Below are 17,864 nucleotides of genomic sequence, written 5' to 3'. Positions count from 1 at the left end.
GTCCAAGCAACGTCAGGCGCCTCTACGTCGCTGCAAAGTTAAATTTAAAACAGCGCTTGCAGCGACGTCTTCCGACGCTCGGGAAATACAACCGTTGCCGAAAAATTACGAAAATTTCTATGCGCATTATCACTTTGGGAGCACTGTAAGTGTTTCTGTCTGTCTGTCTGTTGCCTCTTCAAGCTTAAACGACTGGACCCCGAATGTTCAGCAACAGAAACTCTTCCTGATGACACTCTCTATTTCCTTTACTCCCTTATCCTGGCACAGGTCTATGCAAAATGCAAGTGGGCGTCGGATTTACTTTTTCGGAATTCCCCACTGTTCTATATCGGTATATCCGAATGCGGTAGATAGTAGCTTCCTGTGCTGATACTGTGCGAAATAAAATCCCGTCTGAACCGTCCGAGGGACAGTCGCTTTCGGCACCGCGCTCTGGCAGCAATGATCGTGTTCCTACTGCTTGGGGCCTTGTGCGTCGCTGCAGGTAAATATTGCATACGTTATAGTTAGGTTGATATTAATAATGACCTCACTGAATACTGATTTTCCGTTTTGCAAGATGCATGAAACCTGGTTAATTTTTCAAACTTTTACTATGTGACTCTGTGACAAAATTTTTGAATTTCCAGTCTTTAGAGGCCAAAATATGGTGTCGCCTACATTAAACTGCTAATTTCTAGATGGTAGTCAGTACCGGTTCGACTACAGCTACCACGAAATAGCGGAGGGATGGTTCAAAGTCCACAAGATACCTGCCTCATGGGACGAGGCCAGGGTACGCTGTGATTTAGAAGGTAAGTAAAATTCCAGTTTAATGGTTACTTTTACCAATCTGCAGTGTTTGCTTAAATATATATTATCTCCAGGAGCTGTTCTCGCTTCACCGATAAACGTGAATGTGACATCAGCACTGACGGAGCTCATGAAGCAGGCAGGCCCGGACCTGGAGTGCGGCGTGTTCACTGGCACCAACGCTCGGTTCTCGAAGGGCGACTACTACTCTATAGAAGGTTTCATTTTAATTGATTCTCTTGAAAAAAAAAACTGTTTTTATTTTTCTAAGAAAAGGATATTGTCTTCCGCTATTTGGTAAACTATGTCCCTTGTGATAAACATCACGCCTTAGCATTCATTGTGGTGTCCGAGCCAGGTTAACATTTTATTCCAAAATCCAGGAGTGCCATTGTTGAGAATGCCAGTGGAGTGGGTGCCGTCGGAGCCCGACAACTACAACAACGAGGAGGAGTGTATAGTGATGGTCGGTAACGGTTCCATCGCCGACGCCAACTGCTCGATGGTCATGCCCTACGTCTGCTACAAGAAAGCGGGCAAAATTGTTCCCGTCAACGAATGCGGCACGTCAGATAACGGTAATGCCTTAATATCTCTTATCAGTAACTTATGATTATAATTAACCCATCGATCATGGAATAACGAGACACAATAACTAATCTATTGTTATCGCGGCCGGATGCGGCAGCTTAGGGCTTCATTAATTAATAAACCTAATTCAGATTTTGGGCTAAACTAAAACATTAATTCCAATGAGTTTTAAGCAGTTTTGGCTAAGTTCAGCTGACATAATATTATGTCCCATAATTTTTGGTAAAAAGTATAAAGTTTTACATGGTTTTACCAAAAATTTGCCGCACTAGAAATCTAATTTTCAAACATCGTTGGATGAAATTATTTACACACCGTAACCAGACCCAGAAGTTTCCCGAAGTAGACGCTAGTTGCGGACGTAAAATTTTTACAGGATATAAATTGTTCCCGAAGACTGGCAACTGCTACAAGTTCCACACCCAAGCCCGAAACTGGTCGAGAGCCTTCGAGGCGTGCTCCGCCGAAGGTGGATACCTGGCCATCCCCAACGACAGGGTCGAGGCCATGCACCTGAGGGACTTATTCAGAGACAACCTCAACCGGGCCGCTATCACCACCAAATTCAAAAACGTCATGTTCCTGGGATTCCTGGACATAAATAGAGACGGAGTTTGGACGACCGTTCACGGTGAGAGTTGAAAATATACTCGTGAATACTTTAAAATTAATAGTTGTAGCTATCAAAGAGGAAAACTCAATTGAGAGGACGTAAAAATGGCAATAAGAGCTGGTGTCCGAAAGCGTCGCTTTTCTGACCCAGTAGTGAGGTGTTTAGTTGTTGTTGAGAGTGCAGTAGACAATTGAATCTCCAGCTTCATGTCAGAATTTATGTTCCAGGATCACGGTTAGAGGACAACTATGCTGGTTGGAAGCAGAACCAGCCGGACGGGCGAAAGGACGGCCAGGTCTGCGGCGCCATGTTCCAGGATGGAGAACTGGACGACTTCTGGTGCAGAGACCTTGCGCCGTTTGCGTGCGAGAAGACCGTAGACAGCTTGATATAGTTGGATCATTTGACCAGACTGGCTGAATGCTCTAAGAGCCAGTCCACACGGCGCGTCCTGTCGACAGAATTCATATTGAGGTTTCTAATATCATTTTTTCTAACCTGAAAAATTTGCGCGAGAGAGTCTCTTCCAAAGTGGTAAAATGTGTCCCCCCCCTCTAACTTCTGAATTAGGGGAAGGGAACGTCTTCATAATAATTTAAAAAATATATATGATGTAAATTACTATAAAAACTACCAACGAAAGTTGGTTTGAACGAGATCTAGCAAGTTTTTTTTTATACGTCATAAACGGTAAACCTTAATTTAACTTTCATTAAATCAACTGAATATCAAAATAAATCAAAAACCTTTTAATTTCATATAAATAAACCTTATTGCTGCTGCGGAACCCTTCATGGACGAGTCCAACTCGCACTTGACTGGTTTTTTATTTTATAATAGTATGGTATGGTAGTAATGGACCGTGGAAGCTCTTCCTGTATTTCTTTAATTTTTTTTATTTTCAATTGCCGCAAAGAATGAACAACTAGACCATTGCGTCTGTTGTAAATAACAAAAAAAAACAAAAGGTCCTTTTTACAATAGCTTTTGAAAAACAAAGGACAATAGCGGAAAAGCGCAGAAAGCTGGAAAATGGAAAAACCTCAGCTCAGTTGTATTGTACTCGGGCTACGAATTTAACTTACATTTTAATGTTTTATAAGTTACGAGATGATGCCCGTAACTCCGTTGTGCCAAAAGTAGGTTATCGCATGGAAACCGTACATTTTTACGGGATAAAAACTATCATAATTATATATTGTTTTCTCGGGACACCAAGTATCACCATAACAAATTTAATCAAAATCGGTTCTGCTGTTTAGGCATGCAGAGGTAACGGACACACCTTCGCATTTCGCGCGGCGCCGCTGCACACTTATCCTTGTACCTTTTCAGACGACGCCACCGCGGCGGCGAAAAACGCTGCCGCTGCGGCGGTGTGTAAACAGTAAACACGCAGTTCGATTCCGTGCCACCGACTATATAAGGGCTCCCGCACATAACAGCGAATTTGCATGGCACGCACCGTAATGTCATTTTTATCGCAAATGCGATGTTTTTGTCGCAGTTATGTGTAGGAGCCCTAAAAGTGATTAGTAAAGTTTAGCACTGACCTGCTCCGGCCTGAGGCCCGGCGGTATCCAGGTGTACTCCTCCAGCGCGCAGCCGCTGTCGTCATCACTCTGGGAGTGCCGCGGGTCCTTCATCAGGCGCTCCGCCTGCTCCAGAAGCCCCCGAAAGCGGCCCGGAGCGGGCGACGACATGCCGGACTGCGGGGACTGCAGGCTGGAGCTGGAGGGCGACGGCTGCGGGGGGGTGGGCGGCGCGGGCGGCGGGGGGGACGCCGGCAGCGGCGGCGGGGGGGACGCCGGCAGCGGCGGCGGGGAGCCCGTCGGCGACACCACACAGTTTCGGCAAACCGGCCTGCAACAAAACAATAGCTTAGTTTTACCGGAGAGACGTTTTCAGGCATTGAGACTGCGAAGTACTAAGATGGGAGGATGATCTTAAGCTAACCTTGGGCTTTGGCTAAGAATTGTATCGGACTCAAAGCAGAGGAAGGCTCTGGGAGGCCATTCTTTGAATAGTCTGAAGAGCTAACGATCGTCATTGGTTCGTTATTCAGTTTTATTTGTTTTATTTTACCCAGCCATGAGCCAAGTCCAAAAGAAGGTAGAACAGTCCATGTATGCAGATACCGTACAGGTATTTATTACAAGCTGGCCGCCTCGTCTAGTCTCTTTTTGTTTAAAGTTTGTGAGGCCTTATGTCCCTGATAAAGCCAATTTTTTAAGCATACATGCACACAGATGTTCTCTTTTCTTATTTCTCTGCACCCAATTAAGTCGAGATAGCACTGCTTTTCCACGATAAGAATCTATTGAATACAGAGTAACAAACGTCTATACATACATCCATACATACATTCAAACTTTTGCCTTTATTATATTAGTAGGATATCCAATATCCATACGTGGGAGAGCCATGCCTCGGCACAAATGGGCCGGCTCGACCGGATAAATACCACGTTCTCACAGAAAACCGGCGTGAAACAGCGCTTGCGCTGTGTTTCGCCGAGTGAGTGAGTTTACCGGAGGCCCAATCCCCTAACCCCTACCCTATTCAATTTTCCTACCCTCAACTTTTCCCTTCCCTTCCCTACCCTCCCCTATTACCCTATTCCCTCTTAAAAGGCCGGCAACGCACTTGCAGCTCTTCTGATGCTGTGAGTGTCCATGGGCGACGGAAGTTGCTTTCCATCAGGTGACCCGTTTGCTCGTTTGCCCCCTTATTTCATAAAAAAAATCCAAATGATGCGATTCTATTGGCTTCCAAAAATACCAACGCAGCTTAGCTCCACTGAAAACATACGAGTACCCTTGAAATCGAGTGCCAAGCAGTCGTTGCTTCAAAGCTCGGATGTTCTGTTTCTCGTTCTATCTCTGTAATATCAATCACGAGTCACGACTTACATTTCGCGCAGCCCCAGTTTCGATTAATTGCTACTACATTCGATCTAGTTACCAAAGCAATAAGGTTTGAAATACGGCTTTTCGGTCCACAAAAATGTAATCAGCTCGGCATCTTCAAAGATGCCGATGATGATTAATTCGTCCTCTGAGAGCATTGATTTATGTGATACATCCGCCGATACACGCGCTTATTGTGTGCCGTCGACGTACCGTACAGGGAAGTCACGCTTTCGCGAGTGGCCTGCTACAGTTTCCAATGTGGTGTCCATTTTCACGAAATTTATTTTCATTATATCCAAATGCAAAACACAATTTAATATGACAGTTGTTTAATTATTTTTTTAGCCTGCAAAAGTGAAACTAAGAAAATTGACCTTTTTTTCCTAACATGAGTCAAGACCCATGGTTTAGAGACTGTCTGACCACAGTAATATTATAAAATACAAATAAAGATAAGAAGTTTACGTGGCAGCGTGAAATTTTCTTTTTTTTATGAAATAAGGGGGCAAACGAGCAAACGGGTCACCTGATGGAAAGCAACTTCCGTCGTCCATGGACACTCGCAGCATCAGAAGAGCTGCAAGTACGTTGCCGGCCTTTTAAGAGGGAATAGGGTAATAGGGGAGGGTAGGGAAGGGAAGGGAAGGGAATAGGGTAGGGGTTAGGGGATTGGGCCTCCGGTAAACTCACTCACTCGGCGAAACGCAGCGCAAGCGCTGTTTCACGCCGGTTTTCTGTGAGAACGTGGTATTTATCCGGTGGAGCCGGCCCATTCGTTCCGAAGCATGGCTCTCCTATGAAATATACATATCTATATCTTCTTCTATATAAAAATGGATTTTCAAATGTGTTAGTCGCGCTAAAACTCCAAAACGGCTGAACGGATTGGGCTGATTTTAGTCTTAAAATATTCGTAGAAGTCGAGGGAAGGTTTTAAAGTGACACGAAGTTCACCGGGAGATCTAGTCTTATATATAAAATTGGATTTTCAAATGTGTTAGTCGCGCTAAAACTCGAAAACAGCTGAACGGATTGGGCTGATTTTAGTCTTAAAATATTCGTAGAAGTCGAGGGAAGGTTTTAAAGTGACACGAAGTTCACCGGGAGATCTAGTCTTATATATAAAATTGGATTTTCAAATGTGTTAGTCGCGCTAAAACTCGAAAACAGCTGAACGGATTGGGCTGATTTTAGTCTTAAAATATTCGTAGAAGTCCAGGGAAGGTTTTAAAGTGAGACGAAGTTCACCGGGACAGCTAGTACCAATTAAAAAGTCTGAATTATTTTATTCAGATATAAGTATTAGGATACATATTTTAATTTTTAAGTACATGGTGTGGTGCGCCAATTAATCTGATGCAACGATTTAAGCGCTCGACTTCCATACGATTATACATCAGCGACGTGTGGGTTTAGCTATGTGAAAGCGGTGTTTGGTGCCTTAATAGATCAAGTCACGAGTTGTATGATAGATCACACAAACATAATCAGCAAAAAGTAGAGATTATATTATTATAGTACCGGAATTATTCGGCAACCCGCGGCAATATAATTATTTATAGAGAACTAGATGACGCCCGCAACTCCGTTGCGCCAAAACTCGTGTATTGCGCGGGAACCGTACATTTTCCCGGGATAAAAAGTATCCTATGTCCTTTCCCGGGGCTCAAAGTATATCGATACCAAATTTAAGCAAAATTGGTTTAGCTGTTTGCGAGTAAAGTGGTAACAAACAGACATACAGACAGACGGACAGATAGACAGACAGACATACTTTCGCATTTATGATATTAGTATGGATATTACGCAAAGGTCGGAGCAGAGGGCGCTACTAGCACGTACAGTAAATACAGTAAATAATCCGACCGAAATCCTACATGTTGCACTCGTCATATCGGAATATTGACAGAAACAGTCTGACCCATCGAACAAAACTTTTTATTTACTGTCTGTGCTGGTGCTGCCTCTAGCGTGAAAACATCGCAGTCATATAATATCCAATAAATGTATTTTTGCAACAGACAGACAGAAACACTTTGGAATTTTATTTAGGAATGATGCTCTATATAATACCCCCCACACCGGTTTCGGTGACGGTGGCCAGTTTCATTGAAACCAGGCCAGCTACGCAGGAGTAATTTTATAGTGCCCAAGTGTGTGCGCAGTACACAAGAGCACTCTCTATTCCTTTCACTCTCATAATCCAGTGGGACACGACTGGCGAGATACCGACTTTTTACATGCCCATCCGACGCATGGATCATCTTATTGGTCAGACAATCAGGTGATAGCCTGCATCGCCCTAACCAAACTTGGAAATAATATGTTTCCAACGCGGGAATCGAACCCACGACCAAGACGAGTCAAGAGTCACGCTCTAAGCCACTGGACCACGGTGGCGATACTCTTTAATATTATGTATAATAAATAACAACAATTATTGTAAGCTGAAAAGACTTTCATCTATCAATATTCTTTGCAAAATGATCATACAGATCATGTTTATTATTTACATGTAAAAGTGTTGATGTTCCGCAGCGGATATTGCAGATCCATACCGGTATAATCTAGATTCTAGGGCTCATTAGATACCTAATTATCAGGCAAATTACCGTGACCACTTTCTAAGCGATTATACACTAGCACGGAGCAGTTGAGCACCATGTTCACACTAGTTTTACAGACTAAATTATAAACATCAACTTTTGCACTCAGAGACGAATATTAATTATATAACTGTAATAAATAATAATAATATCTATGGACGCTTCACACCACGTCAGTCTGGCCCCGTGCTGAAGGACTTGTGCTACTGGTACCAGACAACGGAAATATATTGAATACTTTTAAACTATACATATTATTTTTAAGATTTTTATTATACGATACACGTATTTATTACACATCCATGACCATGACAAGTGACAACCATGAAAACTTTGAAAACTTTTGGTTCTGTCCAGGGATTCGAACCCGCGACCCCCGACTTCAGCTACCAACAGCCCACCAACTAAGCCACAGAGGTCGTCAGAATGAAGATTTCGACATAATATTATGCCCCATACATTTAAATAATATTTTGTCAAACTCTTCATTAAATTGAAGTTTAATCATCATTAATTAATGTCTCTGAATTCTGCGATTAGTCTCAACTGTATATTCCCTATTCCCACTACATAGCTACGCGTCACGTTGCAACTTGCAACGTGAACTAACCGGCTGGCTGCATACTCACGTGTTCCGTATGCTATTTCCGAATTCGTTTTTGGAAATCAGAATGCATGCAATCAGCATAAAATACAACTGCCGCACACGTTGGTTTCCTCCGTACGGAGCGAATTCGACCGCACGTACGTTTCAAGTAAAGTGCAAGCAGGCGCGTTTGTGCTAGTCTCACGGAATTTAGAATAGGGAAAACTAATTCGAAAATCGAACACGGAAAATGTATGTGCGGCCAGCCTACGTGTCTAAACACACATGGCCGAAGTTACGCGGCGTAAATTCCGCATGATTCCGTCTGCAATGTATTTTAAATTACCGATAACACACTAAAATTCCGTTGCGTTCCGTCCGTATTTTGTATGCGTTTGACATTGCGGACGTACCTAGTCATGCGGAATTTACGCCGCGTAACTTCGGCCTAGTGTTTAGACACTAAGGGTTAGTTCACGTTGCAACATTAACTATGCGGCCAGAATTAGAGAGCAGAAGAGACTGGATTCCAATGGAATACCATCTCCGACATACTCGTGATCAGTGATCATCGGCGATAACATCCGCACGGCGCGGCGGGGAGCTCGCGGCGCGCGGCGGCGTGACCGGCCGCGTCACCCTGGACCTGTCAATATCATTATCAGCTGTGATCACCCTGATCAATTACGACGGGATCATGTCTCGGGTCTATCGGCGGTATCCACACTAATTCTATAACGCGAAAGTGTATCTGTCTGTCTGTTGCCTTTTCTCGGCTAAACTGAATCGATATTCGATGCTAATAAAATTCATGCCAGGAGAAACTTTGAGTACCGAAAAAGGAAATATATACATTATACATACTTAGAATACTTTTCATCACGGAAAACTATACGGTTCTCGCGCGATAAACCTTTTTTTTTGCGTTGAGACATGGTTTTTAGGGTTCCCTAACGGGAAACATTCCCTAAAAACGGGACCCTATTACTAAGACCGATGTCTGTCCGTCTGTCTATTGGTCTGTCTGTCGGTCTGTCTCAGTGCCGTAAACAGTCTTTTTTGCGCCCTGTGCGAGCTTCTACAACTACGCCCTTGCTTTTTTAGATATTATATTACCCAAAGCAATGTATAGGTCTATTTTACTGTTGGAATCGTGCTCTAGGGGCGCAGCCCCCAGAGTCTACGCCCTGTGCCTGGGCACCGGTGGCACCGCCCTATTTACGGCACTGGTCTGTCTGACCGTCTGTCCGTCTGTCTGTCTGTCTCCAGGCTGTAACTCAATAACCGCTATAGCTAGACTTTTGAATTTTTTACAGATTGTGTATTTCTGTTGCCGCTATAACAACAAATACTAAAAACAAAATAAAATTAATAATAAAAGGGGGCTCCCATACATCAAACGCTATTTTTTTGGCCTTTTTTGCTCGTAATCAATAATGGCAACAGCTAGGCACTTGAAATTTTTATAAAGGCCAATGATATGTCACACGGGGCGGTGACATATCATGCGCAATCATATCATTGATTTTTAATTTTTATATGCAGGACGCCGCAGCGGCACCGCTTCGTAGCCGCGCAGTCGCCGCACCGCACTCGTGTGACTTCTCCCTTAAGGAGTGAGCACACTAAAACGGGCCGTGCCGCGGGCTCAGCGTGCCGGGGCTCATCGCAAAAATCCACCTCCATACAATTTGTATGGAAGCGGATGCGCGTATCGCACACTGTGTCGGGGCGCAGCGGATTTCCGCTTCCATACAAATTGTATGGAGGCGGATTTTTGCGATGAGCTCCGGCACGCTGAGCCCGGAGCACGGCCCGTCTCAGTGTGCTCACTCCTTAAGTCGACCATTTATTCACATTTTAGATAACCTTTCGTACATCACCAGGTAGATAGTACCCGTCATCTGTCCTCCCATCAGGCGGTGCTCGCTCGTTTAATGAGCCACATAGCCCCACGTTCGTCTTGTTACGTCGCAACATCCTGCACCATAATTGCTCTACGTGAGCCAGCCCGTGATGTTAACTAACCACATAATCCATACTAATATTATAAATGCGAAAGTGTGTCCGTCTGTTACCTATTCTCGCCCAAGCCGCTGAACCGATTTTGCTAAAATTAGGTATGGAGATACTTTGAGTGTCGGCAAGGGATTAGATTTTATAATTTATCTCGAAGAAAATGCGCGATTATCGAGTTTTGGCGCAACGGAGTTGCTGGCATCATCTCGGTTTCGGTGACGATGGGTGATTTTATAGTGCCCAAGTGTGTGCGCAGTACGCAGTACTCTTTCCTCTCATAGCCCGGTAGGATGATCGACGCGACTGGTGAGAGATCAGGCGCAGAACCCACTTTTTACCGACCTACATACGATCTCGGTTTCATTTTCTATCGACCGAAAACCAACATAAAACCTCGCCCTATAGCCTAGTCCAGGGGTTCCCAAAGTGTGCGCCGCGGTGCTCTGGTGCGCCGTGGAAAGGCAAGATAGGCGCCGCGAGACGATCGACCTCCATCATTATCCGAAACCACAAATATCTATATCTATACTTATAATAAAATCGTAGAGGTAAAATTTTTGTACATTGAAAATAAACTTGAAAAAACGAGTCAGGGGCATGTAAGAAGAGTAGTAGAACACATTTTAACTGTTTTTAAAATTTTTGTTTCTCTGTCTGTTTGTCTGTTTGTCTGTATGTCTGTTTGTACAGGCTAATCTCTAAATCCGCTGGACCGATTTCAATGAAATTTAGCATGATGATACCTTACATCCCTGGTCAACATCTTAGATACTTTTTTAACCGATTTTCAAAAAAGGAGGAGTTAATGTTTACTTTGGTGTTTGTGGTCAGATTTTCAAAATTATTTTTTGTTGTATAGATTGCCCGAATTTGTTCCGTACCGTTATACAGGGTGTAACAAAAATAAGTGTTAATACTTTAGGGCGTGTACGTGTTCCTTGTAGAGAGTTCACAGTGAAAGTAGCAGCGCTGAAAGACCAAAATTTTTTTCACTTTTGTATGGGGAAACTCGTGACGCTCGGGCCGTTGCCCATACAAAAGTGAAAAAAAAATTTCGTCTTTCAGCGCTGCTTCAGCGCCGCCGCTTCAGAATTCACTGTGAAAGTCACAGTGAACTCTCTACAAGGAACACGTACACACCTTAAAGTATTATCACTTATTTTTGTTACATTCTGTAGAGAAAAAATAGGCCAAAAGTTGTGTTTTTGTATGGGAGCCCCCCTGTCCACGTCAAGCAGTCTTCAAAGAAAGTATTTTTCAAAACGATAAGTATCTGAGGTTCAAGTTTCCTTGGTCTTTGATGTAAATTAACAATTTCGTGTGTAATATAGATCCAACTAAAATAGTCGTAGATGGGTGTTCAATTTTCTAAATCTCGATTTTAAAAACAAACATTCACGCGGACGAAGTTGCGGGCAACAGCTAGTTATAAAATAAAATTAAAATATTAATAATTACGTAAAGCGGTTAGATGATAAAATATTTGTTTATTATTATTTACCAGCTTAACCAAACTATAATCATTAAAAGTGTTTATTTATGTATCTGTTTCTAATAGCTAGGTAGAGTAGGGCACCATGACAAAATATTGGGAACCCCTGGCCTAGTCCATAAAGTGGTATATTATTTGAATTTTTGTCAGTCGCAGTCGCTTGCCGCGGGGATCGAATAGCCAGCTTTAGAGTAAGAAAGAGTTTCATCTCTAAACCAAGTACAAGATAACGGAGTCTTGCACATCATTTTCTTGTTACTTGTATATTTTGTTTATGAGCTACGTGACAACGTGACAAACGGTTATGTTATTACTATACGTGATAGGGTTTGCACAAACCATACTAATATTATGGCAAAAGTGTGTTTGCCTGTCTGTTATTCATGATTAAACCACCCAACCGATTTTGATGAAATTTTGGTATTGAGATACTTTGAGTCCTGGGAAAAGAATATAGTCGAAAATAGGATTTTCTGTTTTATGAACTCTTACAATGCCAGTTTTTCTTTAAACTTAATATTATAAGTTGGTCGGTTGGTTGGTGGGTATGATGGTCTTGAGTTTTGAAATAATATTCATTTCTAAGTAAACTGATCCTATGGATTTTACAGTTCTAGTACAGTTACAGAACGTTCCCACGTTTATATTATGTTTATGTGTGCATGTGACCCGCATGCGCGCGTGTTGCTCCACCATAAAGAACTTTTTGAATTCCGAATATTCTTTTTCTTTTTTTACGCGGCCAGTATTTTAAAGATTTTTTCTTTACAGCCAGCATCTTGAAAATGCTCGTATTGAAATGAGAATCTCTATACCGTATAAGGCCTTTAAAAAAAAAAAAAAACAATACAATGCTACCATTTTGAATAATAATAATCGCTCCCTGCACATGTTTCGGTAACGGTAGCCGGTTTCTTAAACCAGGCCAGCACGTCGGAGTTTTTATACAGTGCCTACGTGTATATGCAATACACTAGGCGTAGATACTAGCCAAGTGGGACGGATGATCAAAACTTTTAACATGCCCATTCAACGGAAGGATCATCAGTTTTCTTGTCAGATAATCAGATTATCTGCCTGCATTATCCTAAACACATTTGGGAACAACATTTTTCCATAGCGGGAATCGAACCCACGACCTTCAAGTCAAAAGCCAAGCTCTTAACTACTGGTCCACAGATTTTGATGTGTTTACCACATTTACAACTACAACTATATTTTTACGTAAGTATATTGTATATCCAATTATATTAAGATAGTAGTAAATTGGTTTACTTATATTATATTGTAACAACAGTGAGCAACTTATCCACCGTTACACCCTATAGTAAACCCTGGTTAGTTTGTGACCATAGATTAACTACAGATATAAGTACAGGGCATGTGAGATCAAAAACGTCCCTACTTCGAGTGCCCCATTGGGGCTTTTACCAGTATTTAAATGTATAGCACAAGGCTGCTTTGCGAAAAATAATATGATTGCAGAAAACGCAATACGTTATAATATAATAATTGAGTTGTATACCATACTAATAACTTGCCTCCTAGACCTAAAATTATAATAGACCATTCACATTTTAAATGCAGAAAACACATAAAAGCACATATTTTCGGCCGATTCTTATTCATATAGATTGTGCACCTATCGACTTTCTGCAGAATTTATTTAATTTTTTAACAAAATATGTTCGACGCGACTCATCCTTACTTTACATCCACGGCTGGAACTAGTTTAGATGATGTTATAACTTATAAGCCCCATAATAATCAACAGATATCAGGATCATCCATCCGTTATAGACCGTATAGACTATAAAATATGAAGCAAATTGTTAGGTAAATCATTAATTTATGTTGTCTATAATATACTGGGTATAAAACATCTAGTTACTCGTTAGATACTTTTATTAAGGCACTCTTATGTAGTTAACTTGTTATACAGTACATAGTTATGTAACGTTTACGCCTATGTGGTCCAGTGGCTTAGAGCGTGGCTCTTGATTCCATGTCTTGGGTTCCATACGCGCATTGGAAAAATGTTGTTCCCAAATTTTGCAAGAAAAATGCATACTGATAATAATAAACAAGAAATATAATCCATGCATGGCATGTAACATAAGTCTGTCATGTGCATAAACCAATCAAATATTTGTCTTTGCACTGACATCACTAAGCCGAAATTGATGGAGTTTGAGATACTAGGAGTCTCGGGACAAGACAATGCATATTTTTATCCTTTAAAAATGTACGGTTTTTACGCGACACCGATGTCGGCACAACGTAGTTACGGACAACATGTAGTAAATTATTAAGTATACATATATTATGTAGCACCCAAAAGGCAGATATTATACGTTCAAATTGAATTGTATAACAACTGTAGGGGGTCACACGGGGGTGATGATGATGATAGTGATGAAGACATCGTCCACAGCCTCCATCTAAGTTGGCGGTGACAACTCTAATTTGGCGGTGACAAAATGTCGGTGGTGTATTTATTGCGCGGTGTATGGAGCGCGCCGGTCCACTTATGGAGCTAGCGGTAGGGCTGGCTCTTAGCAGATTTAGTATAGATTTAGTATAAGGTGTAAAAACATAAATTAAGCTAAAGTTAAGAGGTAACGCCTGCTATTCTATAAAAGATTGTCAGTTGTCACATATTGTGACAAATGTTATATATAAAATTCTCGTGTCACAATGTTAGGCCACGTACTCCACCGAAACGGCTTTACTGATTTTAAACAAATTTTATATGCATATTCAGTGGCTCTGAGAATCGGCTACTGGGTACTTATTATATTGATAAATGCATTTGTTGAATAAATAATAGTAAATTATTACAACTCGAGACTGATGACGACTATTGTTTATGCGACGGGATAGCGCCATCGCCATGGTGACATACTTATTTAGTCACTTCAATAAAATGATATGGGCGAAAATCGAAATACTTTATACAGGGTGTAACAAAAATAAGTGAAAATACTTTAGGGTGTGTACGTGTTCCTTGTAGAGAGTTCACTGTGAAAGTAGCAGCGCTGAAAGACGAAATTTTTTTTCACTTTTGTATGGGCAAGGGCCCGAGCGTCACGAGTTTCCCCATACAAAAGTGAAAAAAATTTTTGGTCTTTCGGCACTGCTACTTTCACAGTGAACTCTCTACAAGGAACACGTACACACCCTAAAGTATTATCACTTATTTTTGTTACACCCTGTATATGGCAAAGAAACGTTTTCCGGGATAGCTAGTATTCTTATAAAGATAATATCACTTTGTTCTGTTACACCCTGTATAACCTGATATTGGGTTTGTTATAGAGTGTAACATAATATTCTATCAATAAATTTGCTGCTCGACTTCAGTATAAATTTTGGCAGAGCCGTTAAACCGCGCTCGGGTACGCGATGTGATGTTTCTCTGTTCAAGTCACTGCGGTCTGTTTTACGTAAAAAATTTCATTTATCTCGCATGCGTCAACCCTAGCGCTAGTTAGGTCTTGTTAACATTACTGGTGGGGCACAGATTTGAGCAAAAGCTTCGACGATCACCGATAGAGCCTTAACTGTGCCCTCATGAAACATACATTACACACTTTGATTGGACAACTTTTAATTTTAAAATATCGATTGTATGTTTTAAATGTACTGTAAGATTAGACGAGAGAGCCATGCTTCGGCACGAATGGGCCGGCTCGACCGGAGAAATACCACGTCCTCACAGAAAACCGGCGTGAAAGAGCGCTTGCGCTGTGTTTCGCCGAGTGAGTGAGTTTACCGGAGGCCCAATCCCCTACCCTATTCCCTTCCCTTCCCTCCCTTATTCCGTTCCGTTTCCATCCCTACCTCCCCTATTACCCTATTCCCTCCTAATAGGCCGGCAACGCACCTGCAGCTCTTCTGATGCTGCGAGTGTCCATGGGCGACGGAAGTTGCTTTCCATCAGGTGACCCGTTTGCTCGTATGCCCCCTTATTGCATAAAAAAAAAGATCTTATTAAATTTTCAATTCACAATAATATATTCTTGATGAAAATAAATGAATAAAAAAGAAAAGTATTAAGCTATAGCTTAAAAATAATTTTTGGCAAAGTTGTAGGCACTTCCCTTCCGCAGTACAAAAGAGTTCAACGCGCGCGATGCTTCCTCCATATTAATTTGTCTTTAATAAAATTTTACGCAAAATAGTATTATTGTAAGTAGTATTATGTATTACAAAATACATTATAAATAAACATTCTAGACTAAAACTCCAAATAAAACTAAACTAGTGGTACGCGCATGTTATGTAGGGCCGCAACGGGGCGGGTCGCATTTTTCGACATAAAAAATGCGTCTGTGGTCGGGACATGCGGCTCCGCTTCCTTGCGGCATAAAAACACAAAAATAATTTTGACCCCGACGTGATTTGAACACGCAACCTTCTGATCTGGAGTCAGACGCGCTACCGTTGCGCCACGGAGTCCCGCACTCGAGTGCCCAAATTAGCTGATTGCTTCTACGATAATGATAATTGGCTTGCTTGATAGCAGTTATCATTGTTGTGATAAGAGAATAATTTGATAACATTGCTGTAAATAAATAATTATTTTTGTTTACTTACTTACTTTGGTCGTATAATGTTATTTCCAAGTTTGGTTAGGACAATGCAGGCTGATCACCTGATTGTTTGACAAGTAAGATGATCCATGCGTCGGATGGGCTAAAAAGTCGGTCCTGCGCCTGATCTCTCGCCAGTCGTGTCGGTCGTCCGTCCCACTGGGTTATGAGAGTAAAGGAGTAGAGAGTGCTCTTGTGTACTGCGCACACACTAGGGCACTGTAAAAGTACTCCTGCGTAGCTGGCCTGGTTTCAATGAAACCGGTCACCGTCGCCGAAACCGGTGTGGGAGCTATTATCATTATTATTTTTGTTTAATAAATTGTGTCAGTCAGCGCTGAAAAGTCGGTCTTTTCAAAAACTTTGGTTTTGGAATATTCGTGAAAGTCAAGGGAAGTTTTAACAAAGTTAAATTACAGTTAAATATTATAAAATTTGTTAGTGTATCATTAGTTTTTGGGTAAAAAGTTTTTTTTTTTTTTTTTTTTTTCTATGGACGCTTCACACCACGTCAGTCTGGCCCTGTGGTAAGTACCTGAAGGACTTGTGTTACAGGTACCAGACAACGGAAATATATTTAATACTTTTATACTATACATATATTTAAGATTTTTATTATATGACTAGATGTCCCGCGCGGCTTCGCCCGCGTAAATTAGAAATTTTACAGAATCCGTAGGTACATTTTCCCATAAAAAATATTTCCCCCGTTTTTCCCACATTTTCCTGAGTTTCTTCTGTCGTATTAGTCTTAGAGTAATAATATAATATAACCTTCTCGATAAATGATGAGTCTTACTCGATAAATGATCTATCTAACACTGAGATAAGTTTTTAAATCGGACCTGTAGTTTCTGAGATTGACGCGTTCAAGCAAACATACTCTTCAGGTTTATAATATTAGGTAGATATAGATTTTTTTTAATTATCGCTTGACAAACTCGAGTCTCGATCTAAAAGACTATGATATGGTAGTGATGATGATGATGATGATGATGAAGAATGTAATTTGCATAGTAGCATATGCTTTCTGTTCTTAAAACAACGCCGAAACTCCCAAACTTGTATCTATAAAGAATCAGGAATTCTCTCAGCACCTTCCGAACCACAGTATACCAGGTATATCTCGGTGCAAAATCTTACTTGTTGGTAGCATATGCTTAGAATACTTCTCACGAAACCGAAGTCACCATATGTTTCCCTATAAGTTTTGAGGAGTTCCCTCGATTACTTATGGATCCTTCATCAGATCACCACTTTTCTGAATATAATACCAAATTGGGATGATACCCTATATACCAAAAGAAAAATTTTGAAAATCGGTTAACAAACGGCGGAGTAATCGTTGAATATAAGAAAACGAACATAACACCTCCCCCATTTTGAAAGTCGGTTAAAATTGTAGCCTATGTGTTATTTATTTAATATTTTAATCAGCACATGAATTGAATAACAAAATTTTTTTCAAATTAATCGTAGCACCATCTGTCAGGACAAACTAAAATTGAAATAGAATAATATTGAATGCGATGATAACGCCGTCCGCCGGATCTAATGTAAAACATTCCAAAATCAACAACTCCTTATAAATAAGAAATTAATTGAAAAAACATTTTCCAGTAGACCAAACTGTAAATCTAAACCATTCTCGAATC

General features: G+C 41.2%; 2 protein-coding genes and 1 non-coding gene across 3 annotated transcripts in view; 1 reads left to right on the top strand and 2 right to left on the bottom strand.

Moving 5' to 3' along the window:
- Nucleotides 1-17,864, bottom strand: part of LOC121737028 (protein prickle-like) — a 153,189-nt gene that overhangs the window by 85,147 nt on the left and 50,178 nt on the right. Inside the window, exon 3 of the mRNA XM_042128549.1 lies at nt 3,553-3,862. Within this exon, the coding sequence (XP_041984483.1) occupies nt 3,553-3,862 (310 nt within the window). The remainder of the gene's footprint in view (nt 1-3,552; nt 3,863-17,864) is intronic.
- Nucleotides 203-2,396, top strand: LOC121737030 (C-type mannose receptor 2-like). The gene is made up of 6 exons (XM_042128553.1): nt 203-487; nt 684-797; nt 870-1,013; nt 1,179-1,373; nt 1,763-2,017; nt 2,227-2,396. The coding sequence occupies exons 1-6, from the start codon at nt 445-447 to the stop codon at nt 2,391-2,393; spliced, it is 918 nt and encodes a 305-aa protein (XP_041984487.1). The 5' UTR covers nt 203-444; the 3' UTR covers nt 2,394-2,396.
- On the bottom strand, nt 16,004-16,075 carry Trnaw-cca. The gene has a single exon. It is a non-coding gene; the product is annotated as a tRNA-Trp (tRNA).

Source organism: Aricia agestis, chromosome 20, assembly GCF_905147365.1.
Source record: "Aricia agestis chromosome 20, ilAriAges1.1, whole genome shotgun sequence".
NCBI lineage: Eukaryota > Metazoa > Arthropoda > Insecta > Lepidoptera > Lycaenidae > Aricia > Aricia agestis.
The sequence above is the reverse complement of the archived record's forward strand: the minus strand, read 5'-3'. Positions and strand labels throughout refer to the sequence as shown.

Excerpts from the sequence above, each read along its gene's own strand:
- LOC121737030 (XM_042128553.1), top strand. The coding sequence starts at position 445 with ATGATCGTGTTCCTACTGCTTGGGGCCTTGTGCGTCGCTGCAG. Across the intron at positions 488-683 it reads GGCCTTGTGCGTCGCTGCAG|ATGGTAGTCAGTACCGGTTC; the intron begins GTAAATATTGCA and ends GCTAATTTCTAG. Across the intron at positions 798-869 it reads GGTACGCTGTGATTTAGAAG|GAGCTGTTCTCGCTTCACCG; the intron begins GTAAGTAAAATT and ends TATTATCTCCAG.